The sequence below is a fragment of the Spinacia oleracea genome, chromosome 2 (assembly GCF_020520425.1).
Source record: "Spinacia oleracea cultivar Varoflay chromosome 2, BTI_SOV_V1, whole genome shotgun sequence".
In the NCBI taxonomy this organism is placed as follows: domain Eukaryota; kingdom Viridiplantae; phylum Streptophyta; class Magnoliopsida; order Caryophyllales; family Amaranthaceae; genus Spinacia; species Spinacia oleracea.
Window position 1 is genome coordinate 114,017,570 of NC_079488.1, and position 16,246 is coordinate 114,033,815.

The 16,246-nt window shown below is 35.8% G+C and overlaps 3 protein-coding genes across 3 annotated transcripts; 1 reads left to right on the forward strand and 2 right to left on the reverse strand.

Moving 5' to 3' along the window:
- Positions 1-2,572: 2,572 nt before the first annotated feature.
- On the reverse strand, positions 2,573-5,716 carry LOC110788580 (protein-tyrosine-phosphatase PTP1). Its single transcript, XM_021993227.2, has 9 exons — positions 5,510-5,716; positions 5,201-5,397; positions 4,765-4,870; positions 4,588-4,646; positions 4,336-4,470; positions 4,051-4,185; positions 3,447-3,595; positions 3,203-3,344; positions 2,573-2,937 (listed from the first exon to the last, which is right to left on the reverse strand). The coding sequence occupies exons 2-9, from the start codon at positions 5,348-5,350 to the stop codon at positions 2,863-2,865; spliced, it is 951 nt and encodes a 316-aa protein (XP_021848919.1). The 5' UTR covers positions 5,351-5,397; positions 5,510-5,716; the 3' UTR covers positions 2,573-2,862.
- A 143-nt stretch (positions 5,717-5,859) lies between these two features.
- Positions 5,860-12,105, reverse strand: LOC110788500 (protein-tyrosine-phosphatase PTP1). Its single transcript, XM_021993165.2, has 9 exons — positions 11,700-12,105; positions 10,390-10,486; positions 10,150-10,232; positions 9,673-9,810; positions 8,913-9,047; positions 7,465-7,613; positions 7,234-7,375; positions 6,333-6,418; positions 5,860-6,225 (listed from the first exon to the last, which is right to left on the reverse strand). The coding sequence occupies exons 1-8, from the start codon at positions 11,886-11,888 to the stop codon at positions 6,335-6,337; spliced, it is 1,017 nt and encodes a 338-aa protein (XP_021848857.1). The 5' UTR covers positions 11,889-12,105; the 3' UTR covers positions 5,860-6,225; positions 6,333-6,334.
- An 859-nt stretch (positions 12,106-12,964) lies between these two features.
- LOC110788417 (protein WHAT'S THIS FACTOR 9, mitochondrial) lies at positions 12,965-15,503 on the forward strand. Its single transcript, XM_021993090.2, has one exon. It carries the CDS (start codon positions 13,079-13,081, stop codon positions 15,140-15,142), a length of 2,064 nt encoding a protein of 687 aa, XP_021848782.2. The 5' UTR covers positions 12,965-13,078; the 3' UTR covers positions 15,143-15,503.
- The last annotated feature ends 743 nt before the right edge of the window (positions 15,504-16,246 follow it).

The following is a 16,246-nucleotide window of genomic DNA, read 5'->3' on the forward strand; positions in this document are numbered from 1 at the left end:
TTTTTAACTTCGTCATATATGGGATGCAATAGTCAACATTAAGTAATGTGAAGTGAATGTGATTTTATTAAGTTTTCTTTTCAGTTTTGTCAATTAAAAGTATTTTTTGACTAGACTAATAGTAGCAATTTAGTTTTACGTACATGCCTTATCATTTATTTATTTATTATATAATTAAAATGAGCTTGCATTTAACGTAGATTTAACCTCCTCCAACGTTACATTTAGCTTTTTTCATGAAGTATTTCATATGAATATAACTCTACTATCTTGTAAACATATATCTGCCATTCCGTTATATATATTTTTTGTTCTTGGTAAAGGAATGCCATTCTATCATGTTATTGTTAAATAATGGGGATTTTGATCACCTAGCTAGTGTGACTTAAATTTTGGATATTTTTATGAAGACTTTTAATCAATAAGATTGAAGTCAACTTTCCACGTTAGTGTAAAGTCAAACCCCATGGACAAGCAATGCAATTAAGCATGTAATTCTGCTTAACGCAAAACTCATATTCAAATCCTAGAATATCAATCAATGTATTAAGCAATTTCTTAAGGATGGAATATCAATGGTCAAATTGTTGAATGGTCATACATATTCACGTAAGTACAACACCATATTATTATTATTATTATTATTATTATTATTATTATTGTTATTATTATTATTATTATTATAAAAACATTTACACAAATTTGGATAACAACTAACTGATCTCCGACACCTTTATTCAAGGCAAAACACAATCGTTGAATTTACGTATCGACTGCCCAATGGCTCAATCAAATGTAGTACGTACGAAGTATTACAATCGATTCATCGTGCACTTTACTAAATAAACTAGTAACTCACCTTAAGCTATGTTCTATTCATCTTATTCTTATTGCTTATTACTTTATTAGACATAAAAATTAGACCAGACAATACCAGGAAAAGCAAAAAAAACACTCACAATAAACATTCAGAGCCGAGCAGATCAGAAACTAGAAAAATCAGATCCGACCAGATGAAGAGAACAGATAGAGTAACTAGTATACTTGATGTAGTACGTGAAGTTTATGATGGCTTATACGATCCACTTGCTAGTACGTTGAGTAATATTCCTCCAACAAACAATTCCAAACAACATTCAAAGAGCAATTGTCCAAAACTACATAGTCTACGTACAATTAGTGTTCAATGATCGATCTGGAATGTTTGTCATACAACTTTGACGAACTAAATATAAGGCTCCTTGTCAAAAAAAAAAAAGTCACTAAAAGTAAAATAAAATTAATATTTTATTCTTTTTTTTGAAAGAAATATACAATAAAAGCTATGATAGTTTTCTCTCAATAATGTACCCTAACTTATCTAAAGATATAAACTAAGAGAATTTACTATCTATATATGGATCAATTTCTTGGTGGGTTTGTATGCGATGATCTAAGGCGGCGACATAATCTGCTGTGCGATTAACTTCCCTATAAATGCGGCGAGAAGAAATACTATCAAAATTATTCAGTAGTTGTTTGACATTTACATCAATACCTGTATTTTCCCTACAAAATATTAATGATTAATAAATTATCACGCTCAATGAAAACATGTCGTATATTAATTGGTTAGATAAAGTTGCATGTGAACGTTCCCTAATTTTCAGCTTTCATAATTTTCTAAAATAAAAATTATATAATATGATAATGATGTGACTCTCTAAGTCATATTCATGAAATTTAGTTTGAAACAAGACCAACTGACCAAGTCAAGTATGACCAAATTGGCACCTAGTGTTTAACTTTGGGAAAAATCTATATCCTTGGCCCAATCAGCAAGTAGGGTAAGTATATTAGTCCAAATATAGACTCCTTTTATGGGATTATGTCAGAAAAAATGTAATTAACCAACCGTGTTGATATCATAATTAAGACTTGTTTTTACCTTAATTTTAGGATTACCATAATTATAGTTGAGATGCATCACGCGGGATAAGAACTATTTGACTTTTAAAAGTTAATGATAATACGACGTGTGTAAGGAAAATGTTATTAACATTGTGTAAATGTGGACCTGTGTGATAGAGTTATAAGAAAGTTTAATTGTATTGATGTTTATGAAAGAGTATTTATACTACCCTCTCAATATTACAAAGTCAATAATAAACATAAATAAGCAGATTACAACTAACTACATATGGTAGTAATTAAATACATTAGAATAAAATCTTATACTAAATTAAGTTATTCTGATTGATTATATCAATCAATTGATATATTCTAAGTATGACTATCCTTGATATACTATCCTTAACACTGTGCACTATAGATCTCATGATCTTGTTGACTTTGAAAAACTGACAACAAAAACATGAAATCTACTCTTTGTGATTTTCGTATATTGGTTTTTAGTTTTGTAGAAAAACATAAAATTGAAAACAAAAAATGATACTGAACGATCCCTAATCTTTGCTTTTACAACAATCTTAGGATTACTTGAAATCTTGAATAGTCGAACTTATAGTTGAGATGTATCACGCGGGATCATAAACTATCTTATTTTTACAAGTTAACGTGAACACGGCCTATGTAAGAAAAACGTAATTAACCGTGTTGATATCATAATTAAGATTCGCTTTAACAACAGTTTTAAGCAGAACCATGCTCCTTTATAGTAAGCACAATACAAATAAGACGTACAACTTGTACAAGATTATGATTTCCCATTTTGTATTTTGCAGCAGAAACCAGCATTCAAACTCTTAAATCTGTTACAACCAGAAGAAATAAACCGAAACAGATGCAGATCGAGGCTCAAATGACAGTGCAGTGATGAATTCTGCAGAAATTCTGAGCTGAAAACAGAAAGAAATGACTTTCTTAAGAATTGTTTCTTCCTGATACGAGTTCCTCCAATTCTTCAATCACGGCCTTGTAGCAAAACTTGTATTGTTCCTACATTATTTCATCAGAATTCCAACATTTATTAGGATGAAAGAAGAGATTATTAAGATTGTTATAGGAGAATCAGTTTATTTTCTTCTTTTCTCCAGAGGCCCTACGGTATTACGTAAAGATGGTCGTGGGCCCGGCACAACGTGGAGTGGGTTTGGCGTGGGCCGGGCCCGTTCAGGCCTCAATCCGAATCCCGTTCCGACCCGACCCACAACCATCTTTAGTTATTACATAAGAGTTTTCAACAATCGCGTAGAGAAAGTACCAGTGATTGAACCATTCCAGCTCGCTGAGATCGGAAGGCCTCAACAGTCGCATCCAAATTTAAGGCAAACTCATCTCCTGCGAGAATTCTTTGGATCGTAGCATGAATGGTGCAGTATGTTCCAGTACGGCCAATTCCAGCACTGAGGAAAAAGAAAGAAAATAGGATCATGTCTGAGAAGTTGATGTTTGATCAAATTACACATAAGCAGCCAAACAGGACCTTAGCATGAAGAATTATTTACCTGCAGTGCACCAATATTGGGCGTACATTGGGAGGCAGATGAAAAGTTCTTCTAAAAATCTCTCGAACAGGTAATGAGTGCGTAGGTGTACCGTGATCTGGCCACTCTAAATACTGAATATGCATAACCGAAAGTGGTGGCTCGTTCGACTGCAACAATTATGAAGAGAAAAGTAAGGCACCGTCTCATCAAGAACATCAAATGCTAGTAGAAGAAGAAGAAACTCATCTTAATAACAAACTAACAAAGCCACTAAATTAGGTTTTCCCTCCAAAAATCACTATGTTTCCCTCCTAGTTCACGAAGACTAAGGGTGTGTTTTGTTCACCTGATTTTCACTTATTTTTTCTGAACTTATCTTATCTGTACTTATCAAAACTTATTTTAGTTATAAATTGTACTTGGTCAACCCTTATTTTCATGAACTTATCTTATCTGAACTTACTTACCTAAACTTAACTGAATATAAGTGGAAATAAGGTGAACAAAACATAGCCTTGCATTTTATTCTCTTTTCTTCCTCCCGTTTATCAAATCTCATTTGTCGAAAGAATACTTTTGTTTAATGTTAGGATAGGGATACTAGAGTGTAAAATGACCTTACCTCTGCCTTGGTCACTTCCAAATGGCGAATAACTAAAGAGCTCGAAGTTGTTTTAATACATTTTGTGACGATAGAAATGTTGCCAAGTTCACTAGGTCCATTCTCTGCTTGAAAATAGTCACCACACTTCAATTTCTGCTTTTCAGAAAACAAAAATTGCAATTATAGAAGTATTAGTACAAATATTCTGTTCATCAAACTTAAAGAGTTGTGAAGAAATTTCAAGAGTTGAAAGCCAAATTGGCAAAACATTTAACATTGTAAGGTGGAAATGCTCAATTTTACCTCATTTTCAACCAACCGTGTAAGCATTACAATAACAGTACAGCGGTACTGCAACACCATTTCCCAGAAATCTTCAAATGTGTCTGGTGATGGACCTTGGGTGGCTATGAACTGAGGAGCAAGTTCTGCAGGTGACTAAATTTGACATAGAACATAGTTATCACGAGACACAAAAATTATAGTGAAGTAAATAAACAAGATTGTACTGAATATGCCTTGGTTGACAAAGTTAAATGTCGAGTGTGCACTTACTTTTACAAAACTTGCATTGATGTAATCCCCGGCTGTTAGGACAACTCTGTTGCTGTCAACTGCAAAAATGATGGAAATAAGCTAATCGACACAACTAGGTATTACACAACGGATCATATCAACATTACCCTGATGCTGGTAAAGATAAAGAAATTAGCTAAATGGATTAGGATTTACATGGTAAGACATTTATGTATCGATTTTTCTCATGATTGACAGAAATAGCCACTTTACAGAGCTCTTCCTTGCGTTCTTCCACATCAGATTCCTTCATTGATCGTGCCTGCATCAGAGAAGAGCTAGCTTAACAGGAACCACGTCACAACGAAATTATTTTGATTACCAGCAAACTACAGATGAATACTGTACAACATAATCTGCAAGAAAGGGTGAAGACCACTCTAACTAAGAAAGATTAAATTAAGCTTACTATGATGGTGCTTAGGCTGACAATGATAACCTGAGCAAGAACATGTTTTGCCAGTTTCATTTTACTACTGAGTAGATTACATATTAATGCAAAACTTACAACTTCTGATAAAATGAATTGAAACATTCAGGCAAAAACCATTATTTAGAACAGTGCAAAGGAAGAAGTGGATCATAATAATACCTCAAGATGCTTGAACTCGAGTTCCATGACATCAGGGTGCTCCCATTTTTTCTTGAGATTTTCAAGGGCATCATTACAGTATTGTATCTGCTCAGAGGAGAGTGAAAACTGAGGCGGGTGTTGCAGGAAATCGAAGCATTCGGAAGCCATTTCTTCTGCTTTTTCAGTCTCTTAAACTCGATCTGTAACTCTACTGTCTGAATTCAGACATATTTATAGACAGGAAGATTAAGGAAGATTATTAGTCTGCTAAATTTTCTACATTATAATTATTGAAGTACTATGATTTTTGGCCATGTGAGTATTCACCTTTTTGTTCTTTCCCTCTCCCTCTGCAAGTTGACACGTGCACTACAAGCGCCAAGCCGCCAACATGTAATACTAAATGTAAGCCTCTACCTTCTAATCTCAGCATCATCCATAAATAATCAACAACTAAAGCCGCCCTTTCGTTGTTATGATGACTTTATCACAACTACTACTACTACTACTAATAATAATAACATAAACTACAACAATTATATACAAAGACCTACAAAGCAATAACCTCTTGTGTGTATGATCATCAACTCCATCATGTACGCGTAAAAAGCCGATCTTTTTCATATTTATTTCTGCAAATAAAATAAAAAATTCCGTCTGCATCTATAGAGTCTTCGTTGTTAAAGTTCGACAACAAATTAAATATTTACTTCAACAGCCCAAAAAAACAAGCATTGTCAACATGAGAAGCACCAGCAGCAACAATAATAATAAAGCTAAACTTTAAAAATGTCATTCCAAATAGCACTAATACTAGTACAAGAACATGAATTTCCTAGTAGTAAAATGTACAGAAGAATCCAATTTTCCGAGGTTGGTGCAACAAAAAAAAGAGCAGAGACTCCACGCTAAATTCAGCAGTATGTTGTACAGCAAGCATTCATCATTCTTCCTCTATCCATGTTGGGATGATTGATTACCTTGATAAGTCACTGTTTCTCATCTATGCCTGCACCAGTTTCGCTGCAGAACAAGGATAAGTCCTGCAGAGTTTGCAATGATATTTTTCTGAGCGAAGTAGAAATATTTGGTCTATGATGCAAACTTTTTAGGAGTATAACACTTTCGAACTTATGAGAACTGGATATACCATTAAGCAGTGTTCTCGGGGTTGTACCCTGATACGAGCTCCTCCAATTCATCAACCACCACTTTGTAGCAGAAATAGTATTGGTCCTAGATAAATACAAACATACGTTAACATATTTTAAGTTCCAAAGTTTGTACATCCGAACTATCAACTAAAATTCCAGCATCAGAACAAAGGCAGAGACGCAGAGTTATCATTTTTCAGTAAAATCAGTTTCTTTCTTCTAGAGGAATAAGGATACTTGCACAGAAATCATAAGTCAGTGGGGATTGTTCAACAATCACAAAAAGTTAGTGGCAGAAAATTATGTGGAAGTTCGGTGAAACAATTACATAAACATAAAGTTCGGTGAAACAATTACATAAACTGATAAACACATTCACATTTCCTCCAACATCAAGGTTGGGAGGTATCACCTTTGAGGTTGGGGTTGGATCTCATTTCCTCCAACTTCAAGATTGGGTGGTAATGTGGTATTAGTAGCTTCTCATTGAGCTTAACATCTAATTTCCTATTTTTGTCTTGGATTCGGGTTACCCTTTGGGCTGGATTTCCACCAGCCTCGCGGGGGCTGGTCCTCCAGAACTAGCTAATTAGTAATTACCACATACTTCCTCCGTTTCAAAATAATCGCAACACTTTGTTTTTTGCACTATTCACATACTCTACTTTGTTTAGTTTTGATGATCTATACTTTAGGAAAAACATATTCATTTGGGATCTTGTTAGATTCGTCCTGTTGTATATTTTGCGAAAATCAATTTTTTTTATAATTATTACTCATCGGTAATTAAAGATATTAATTGTTCAATTTATACATTGACAAACGTGAAAAACAAAGTGCTGCAAATAAAAAGAAACGGAAGAAATATATATATATAGAGAGAGAGAGAGATAGTACCAGTGTTTGAACCATTCCGACTCGCTGAGATCTAAAAACCTCAACAGTATTGGCCAAATCTAAGGCAGACATATCTCCTGCAACAATTCTTTGGATTGTGTCATGGATGGCACAGTATGTCCCTGTACGGCCAATTCCAGCACTGAGGGAAAGAGATAGGATGTGTGAGGGTCAATGGTCAACGATGATTAACTTACTGAGCAGAAACTAAGACGTGATCATGAAGTGTACCTGCAGTGCACCACTATCGGACCTACGCCAGGTGGCAGATGATACGTTCTATTAAAAATCTCTCGAACAGCTAATGAGTCCTTGGGAACACCATGATCTGGCCATTCAGGATACTGAATATGCAAAACAGACAGTGGTGGCTCTTCCGACTACAATAACAATGGCACACATGAGCACAACAGTAAGTCACCATTTCATCACGTACGTCAAGTAATAAAGAACAAGCTCATATAAAAAAGCATTCAGCCAACCGTGTAACAATCAAGTAAACATATCTCGGACCATGACTGTACAGTATACATCAATTGGCTGCTATTTCAATAAATTCCGAGTTTCAAACCCCTCAATGCTTTTGAAGTCCGAGCAGCTATGTTACCCGGACTCGGATACCCGTAACAGACAAGAGTATGTGTCAAAGTGTACGACTCGGCTATTTTGTGAAAAAGATTGTATGATTTTGGTCCAAAATGAAGTGTCCAAGTGTCCATACCCATATTCGAGTGTCTAGGATCCGATACGGGTATTTGAGGTAAAATGAAGAGTTCGGGTAACAGAGCCGAGCAGTCGTTTACAGACAGTATTATCTAATGCTTTAAATCAAAGAATGCAAAGCAAGGTTTATCTACCAAGATCTTTAAGACGCAGTACTCAATAATGTAACTGGATCATTTATTAGCCTCACAAAGATTCAGTTATTAGGAATAACTAGCAAACCCAGCTATCAATATTAAGATGCTTGGACCTCTACCCAAATTAGACACAGTTGCCATATAGAACAATTGTTCCACTCTAGAAGCTAGTCAGCTACTGCCACCATTCATAATTCCAGAGTATTCAGCATTTTTTGGTCTTGTATATGACGTATTTCGGTACTGCTCCTCCATACTTCCACCAGGAATATGAAACAAAGATCTCCAAAAGTATTGCAAACAAGAAGGTAGTATTACCTACAACATGGCTAGTAATCCATGAAGACTTGTAGATTACCTTCACTTATTTTCTTTTTTATTTTTTAATTTAGATTAGTTTTAATAAGGTCTTGGTTTTAGGGTTTTGCTTTTGCCTTTCTTGTGAAATTGGAGATTCTTTTTCTTTTTTTGTAGCTAAGTCATCTGCTTCACATTTGTGGACTCTTCATAAAGTTCACTTTGAACTGAGTTTGGGGTTAGGCGGGGGCTAGAGCTAAGGTTTTATTGTGCTTTTACCTTTTATTAATTGTATCACGAAGCTTTTTGAATTTAATCTGAAAGAATGATTTGCTGGATCATCTTTTAAAATTCAACTGGATTTCTCTCCTCATCGAAAAACAGCAAATTAAACAAACACCGATACACTTTGAAGACTGTAACCTTAATGATTATTCATTACCATTGCTCAAGTTTTCCTTGTTCATTTGTCAAGACGGTACTTCAACAATAAACTCTAATTTTACACATAAAATGACCTACCTCTGCCTTAGTCACTTCCAAATGGCGCAAAACCAAAGAGCTCCCGGTTGTCTTTATCAATTTTGTGACGATAGAAATGTCGCCAAATTCCCGAGGTCCATCCTCTGCTTGAAAATAATCACCACACTTCACCGTCTGCATGTGAATTCCATTTCCCAAAAAAATGGAGATACAGATTATATCAAAGATTTATTACGGCGTAAAGTGCCAAACATACTCATAATAGTCGTAAACACACTGCTTTTATTAATAAACAGATATACGTGCGAAAAATATACAACTTAAAATTAAAACATTTTGATTTTTCTCTTTCCCCACACATGCATAAAATCTCCTCATGATTCACTTTTTATTTCCTCAACATTTATTGTATGTCTTGATATTATCTCTCTTGGTGATGTTCTAGAGCTGTGCTCCCTCTCTTATCCATAAAAATCTTTAATCCATATGGCTTAATAAATAGTTATCTAAACTCGGATTTAATTGCTTAGACTTGCCAGCACTTTAAAATTGTTAACATAAGTGGCCTTCATACATCCTCTACGGAAGCATAATATCAACTTCGTGACTGACTCGACATCAAAACTATCTCTTTAGTTGAGTTCTCTCTTCCTTTGGTTATTAAATATCAGTATCTAGACAATTCTATGGAGATGGAGATTGAAGATGCAAGTATTGCAACCTCAACAGTATTTTCATTTTCACACAAACCACCAGTTTGAATGCAATTGTAACTTGTGTATCATATACGATGAAGTACCTTGTAATTGTCAACCAATCGTGTTAGCATCACAATTGCAGGGCAGCGGTTCTGCAATACCATTTCCCAGAAATCTTCATATGTATGTGGCAATGGACCTTGTGTGGCTATAAACTGAGCAGCACCTTCTGCAGGAGTCTACATTTGAGATAAAATTCAGATGTCAAATAGAGAATAAAAACTAACATGACACTCCATCCGTACGGAAATGAATGTCCTAAATGAAAAATCAAAAGCTAAAGTTTATCAATTTTGATTATTAAAAGTCTAATGTAAAATGGACCTAAGCATGCAAAACAAGATTGAATTTGCTCCAGAAATAAAATTCAAACTATACTACTTACGTAATTTTTCTATTATATTAAATATAAGTGGTAAAAGGGTGTTTTCAGAGATTCAAAAAAGTCAAACATGATAAAACAAATTTATAGCGACAACCCCAGGTTTAAATAGTTCATGTGGAGAGCACACACTAACTTTTATAAAGCTTGCATTAACGTAACCCCTGGCTGACGGTCTATAGTCCTTACATGAGGTCAAAACAACCCTGGTGCTGTCAACTGAAGACAAGGAAAAAAAACAAGACATTTGATCATATTCTTCATTTACGACAAAGTAAAACTGTTAAAAAAAGTCAGTGACAAAATTAGACACCTTCAAAGACAAAATTAGACACCTTCAAAGAATAAACTGACTTGAATAGAATTTAGATTTTACATGGTATGACATCAGTATAACGATTTTTGCTCAAATTTACAGGGTCAAGAGCCACCCTGCAGAGTCTTGTCATGTCAGATGATCTTATTCTTTTGTCCTGCACATGAGAAAAGCTAGCTTAAGATCTTAGAGTCGGAACAAATTTTGAGGAACAAAAAACAGCAGACAAACAACATAGTAGTATAACTGTATAAGATAATATGCAAGATTTAATTTCCAGGAAATAGAGATTTAAAAAACAGAAAAAAACAGTAAAATACAACTAGATGATAAGACATCCTCACAAGAGTAACAACGGACAACAAAATAGAAACGAAACATTGAACATTCTAACAACACCACTAAAATTAACAGTCATATTTTCTAATTTCGAATTCCAACAACATGAATTTTCTTAAGTTCCTCCCATATTTCTCCTGCGATTCCTCTGTCAATGTGAAAATCGCCATTGTTGGGATTGGGGTGGAGCAGCAGTGATTGTTGTTGTTCCTCTTTCATTTTTGGAATCTGAGATTTCTTTCCCATTCATTTATAATACCACTTGACTTTTGTCACTAACTCCGTAACTCGGAGCAATTGCTAGTCAATGTCACAATCAAGGGTCATTATCGAATGGAAAAATACTCCTTACAACTTTGTCTCAAAATTTTTGGCCAATTAAACTAGTTGGCATCCAACAACATGAATTTTAGCTAAAGAATCTAAAGATCAAGGAGCTTATACCTAAAGAATCCAGCCTTCACAGGGCCAAGAGACAGCTGGGTTTATCAGTCTGATTAACACATAGAACACGTTGTCTGGAAAGTAGTAAAGAACTTAGTCTACTCCCGAATCGACACACATTCAATGGTGATAAATCATCAATTTTGTATCTAATTACAAATCAACCTTCAAGAATTAGGAACCTTTGATTTGAAAAAGGTTGCAACTTGTGAGAAAAAACGCAAAATTACTGTATAATTCAGCATGATACCCCACAAACATGGGTACTTTTGGACAAATTAGGTGCACCTTCTTCTAATAAGGTACTTTTTACCGATCATTAACAAACTATATCCAAGTTTTAAGCATCAAAATCAACTTTCTAGAATAAAGAAAACCTATTTGATATCAATAAGTAATTAGCCCCTTTTCTCCTGAACTATATCCAAAAAGAATACAATTTTGTGCAAAATTAATCCAAAAAAGATCCCACATTCGACTACAATCAATAATTCTTGGCATATATCCCATGAAAATTAAATTAACAAATAAAACAAAATAAGAGCATAAAAATCAGTACCCACTAAAGAAAAAGAACAATTAATTACCTCAAGAGAATCGAACTCGCTTAGAATGAGGTGGGTGTTCTCTAATTTCTGCTTGAGTGAACGAAGAGCACGAGAACAGTTCTGAAATTGGTCAGAAGAGAGAGAAAATTGAGGGGAATGTTCAGGGAAATCGAGGGAAGAAGAAGAAAACAGTGGAAGTGAAGTGGGTTTAGGAGAAGAAGCAGCCATTTTGGGTTTCCGGATGCAAATCCGGGATGATAAGTAGTTCCCCGTTTTTTAGGAGAGAGAAATGCAGAGAAATTTTGTTGAAAGTTTCAGACTTTGTGTTGTTGTTCTTTGTGATTTTGGGGAGATTTTGTTGGCTGGATTTGATTCTTACTTTTCCTTTTTTCTTGGTGGATGGGTGTTATGGCCTTTTGTATGGGTGTTGTGGGATGTTTGGTGTGGGATGCTTGGTGTGAGCTTTTTGGGCTTTTTGGGCTTTTTTAATGACAAATGGTTAAAGTCGAAGTTGTTAAAAGCTGACACGACACGATAACATGACACGAAAGAAATATGAAAAACGTGGGTTAAACTTTAGTAGGTGGTTAAACTTTTTTTGGTGATAGTCTAGACATGAGATTGAATCTCGTTTCATCATTTATCACTTGAGCCTCTCTCTACCATTTTTTTTATATATAAAACTCTATGTTTAAAAAAATATGCACGCGAGAACGTGAAATTAAAATAATTAAATAAAGAACGAATGAAACAAATTTAACTAATTTTTGTGTGTAAAATCTTTACGCTCTTCCCCCAAAGGCGATACTAGGTTGTGACCTGTGACAAGGTCAAGTACATCAAACTTACGTATTTTGTATTATGCTTGACAAAATTGAAGGTTTCACTCCCCTTAATTGAGGACCGAGCCTTCGATTTTAAGTTGAAAGTGCTGATGTGCTCTCCTTTCCACTATGCCAAGTGTCCAGTCCACCAATATGAGTCGGTCGATCCGAAAGAGGTTCAAACAAAATATGTACTTCCTGATAGTGAATCCTTACTCTTGATCCCACTCCCAAAATGTCTAGCCCATTAATTTACCCCAGTTGACCCGTAAGAGATTCAAACATAACAAGTTACTTCATCAAACGATCTAACCTAAATTAATTTCAATTTTCAAAATACATTGGGGCGTAATACGAAGCTTCTGAACAAAATCAGAAGAAGGTCAAAAACAACTTTACCGCTATGTTTTTGTTTTTTTTTAAACAACCGGTTGTACAGTAAAGATTTTCGATTATACTGACCAAAATAAGAAAGCGTTTTTGACGAAAACAGCCCCAAACCCTGAAACTCCAGCAGCCAAGCCAGCAAAAACCCTCCTTAAACCCTTCTTCTTCACCAAAATTCACAAACTCTGCAACTCCCAACCACCAAAAATGCTGATTAAATCCAAAGTTCAGCGCTTTCTCTTTGTTTCTCACCACCCAAATCCCAGCAATTTACAGTTCATCAGAACCTTCATTGAGAACATTGAAATCAAATTCGTCGCAGATCGTGGGTTAGACCACGTTGTTGAGAGAGAGAAAGACCTAAAATATGTTGTAAACCTGAAGAACCTGCTCAAATCAGAGCCTTCTAAATCTCTTCCTCTTTCCTCCATTGTTGACCACACACAGAAGCTCAGATTCCCATGTCGTACAATTGATTTTATTCGTAAGTACCCTAATTTTTTCGAAGAGTATTTTCCTGCTAATATTGGTGTCCACCCACATGTTAGATTAACCCCAGAAAGTCTTAATGTTGATGCTGAAGAACAGTTGATTTATGATAGTGATACATTTAGGAAAGATGCTGCTGATAGGTTATTGAAGCTATTGATGTTGTGTAGAGTTAATGAAATTCCTTTGAAATTGATTGATATGTTTAAATGGGATTTAGGTCTTCCTGATAATTATGTTGATACATTAGTTCCTGATTTCCCTGATTATTTTAAAGTGAAAATGGTTAATCAGACCCGCCCGAATAGTGGTCGGGTTGAGGGTTTGCTGGAATTGGTGTGTTGGAATGATGAATTGGCGGTTTCTGTTATCGAAAAGATGGCAAAGAAGAAGGATTCTAAGTTTAAAAAGGGGATGCCAATTGAATTCCCTTTGCAGTTTTCAAATGGGTTTGAGCTTGATAAGAGTCTAAAGAGGTGGTTGGATGAGTGGCAAAAATTGCCTTATGTTTCACCTTATGAGAATGCATCTCATCTTCAACCTAATACTGATATGTCTGATAAATGGGTGGTTGCGGTTTTGCATGAATTTCTCCATATTCTTGTTACCAAGAAGACGGAGAGAGATAACATGCTTTGTCTTGGAGAATTTTTAGGTATTAAGCCGAGGCTTAAGCGGGCGTTGGCTCATCATCCAGGCATATTCTACCGTTCAAGTAAAATCGGGACTCATACTGTGGTATTAAGGGACGGGTTTAAAAGAGGTTTGTTGATTGACAATAGTCCACTGTTAGATATGAGAAACAACTATATTCATCTTATGCACAAGGTGGTGAAGGAAGTGAAGAAGTCAAAAGGTGTGAAAAGTTCTAGTAACACCAACCAACAAGAAGTGGAGGAAGGAGTGACAGAGAAGGAGGAACACAATGGGGATGAGGAAATGCAATGTTCTGATCCTGATGTGGAAGAAAGCAGTGATGATGAAGAGGATGAAGATGAAGATGAGAAAGTTGAAAGCACAAGGGGTGGGTCCAAATATGAAAAAAGAGGATCTGATAAGGTTAACAAGCGTAGGGAAAGGTCGAGGAGAAATTCTTTGCAGGAGGTTAGTGATGGTGATGACGACGACGAGGAGAAATTTGAGAGCTCAAGGGATGGGAACTATAATGAAAGAAGAGGATCAAGTAAGGTAAATGAAAGCAAGGGAAAACAAGGAGAGGATAGGGGGAGGCGTTGGAGAAATGTTTCGTGGGATGAAAGTGGTGATGCTAATGAAAATAATCGAGTTGGTGGATCAAGGGGTGGGCACAACAATGGAGGAAGAAGAGGATCTAGTAGGGTAAATGAGGGCAGGGGGAGGCCCGAAGAGGGTAGGGGGAGGCCTATTAGAAATGCTTCGCGGAATGAAAGTGGTGGTGGTGGTGGTGGTGATGGTGATGCAGAGCGAGTTGAGCGCTCAAGGGGTGGGCACAGTTATGAAAGAAGAGGATCTGGTAAGATAAACGAGGGCAGGGGAAGGCCTCTGAGAAATGAAAGTGGTGAAAAGAGATTTGATAGTCCAAGGGGTGGGCACAGTAATGGAAGAAGAGGATCTGGTATGGTAAATGAGGGTAGGGGAGGGTTTTCTAGTAATTCTTCAAGGAATGGAAGTGGTAGAGGTTATAATGAGGAGCGGGTTGAGAGCTCAAGGGGTGGGCGCGGTAATGGAAGAAGAGGATCTGGTAAGGTAAATGAGGGAAGAAGGAATACTGGGAGAAATGCTTCGCGTGAAAGATTGGCCTAAAATTACCCACGAGAACCTGCAAAAGATGTCATACTGGTTAGTCAAGTAGAAAGAATGCATTTGAAGGCTTGAAGCTGAGAGAAAGTAGATCCAATACCAAGATCATCAAGACTGATTCAAGAGGGCAGAGTTTTTGTCACTGAATCACGCATACCTTTGTAAATGGTTCAATGTCCAATGTGGAAGGCTTGAATAATGGTACTTTTTTTGTAATCCACCTGCCAATTTGTGACTTGGTTGTTCTATATCATTTTTCCTTTATTTTCATTTCGTTTAATAAACTTTTGTGCTTCGGCTCAAATTTCTTCTTCCACGCACATCGCAGTGTTAGCGTTATAAAGTTCTGGATGCATAATCATCATCGTAGTATAGTATAAACAGCCTTGTTCCTTATGAAGTACTTTCTTTAACTTATGTTGTGTTCCTGAAAATGCTGAATCATTAGTGGAATGATATTCAGTTTAATTGGACCAAAAACATAGTTGGTCTATGATATATCATCTTATTGTTGATATATGTTATCATTCACTTTTTCCACATTCATGGAGTAAGCAAGAAATTACATTACACAAGAACAGATTGCTATTAGAGTGAAAAGATGGTTGATTGCTCTTGCTTTAGAGTGATGAAGTTGTCAAACCATTGAGTGCTCTAGAAGACACGAATTACTCTCATGATTACTGGGGGGTACTTTGCTGTCACTGACACATATTATTCTCATGGTTACTTGGAATAAACTCTGCATGAATTTCCAAAGTTCCATTCCTGTTAATGGTGGTTCCAATTTTTTTTACGGGTGCAGGCATTCAAGGTTAGTTACATTGATCCTTTGCTATCTGCAATGGACTTTTAGTTCCACGCTAAGCTCTTATGCATGGATAATCAGATTCCACTGATACCAACAAGTTTATTGGGAGGTTTGTTCGTATGCATCTATTCAGAATTAATCATGTTTAGTGAGACTAAGACATGTTGGGGTTTACATACTCGATCATTTGGGTGTTTATTCATTAGATGTGTGGGACAAATGTTCATGCTCTTGTTTGTCCTTTCAAAGTTGAAGCCTGTTTCCTTTCTTTTACTGATCTATTATTGACTGTTTGG

Coding starts and splice junctions, on each gene's coding strand:
- LOC110788580 (XM_021993227.2), bottom strand. CDS start 5,350: ATGGCTTCCGAATGCTTCGATTTCCTGCAACACCCGCCTCAGTTTTCA. Junction 3,596..4,050: donor TGGAAGTGACCAAGGCAGAG/GTAAGGTCATTT, acceptor TAATTGTTGCAG/TCGAACGAGCCACCACTTTC. Junction 3,345..3,446: donor CCAATATTGGTGCACTGCAG/GTAAATAATTCT, acceptor CTTTTTCCTCAG/TGCTGGAATTGGCCGTACTG.
- LOC110788500 (XM_021993165.2), bottom strand. CDS start 11,888: ATGGCTGCTTCTTCTCCTAAACCCACTTCACTTCCACTGTTTTCTTCT. Junction 10,233..10,389: donor TTATACTGATGTCATACCAT/GTAAAATCTAAA, acceptor CCTTGTCTTCAG/TTGACAGCACCAGGGTTGTT. Junction 7,614..8,912: donor TGGAAGTGACTAAGGCAGAG/GTAGGTCATTTT, acceptor TTGTTATTGTAG/TCGGAAGAGCCACCACTGTC.
- LOC110788417 (XM_021993090.2), top strand. CDS start 13,079: ATGCTGATTAAATCCAAAGTTCAGCGCTTTCTCTTTGTTTCTCACCAC.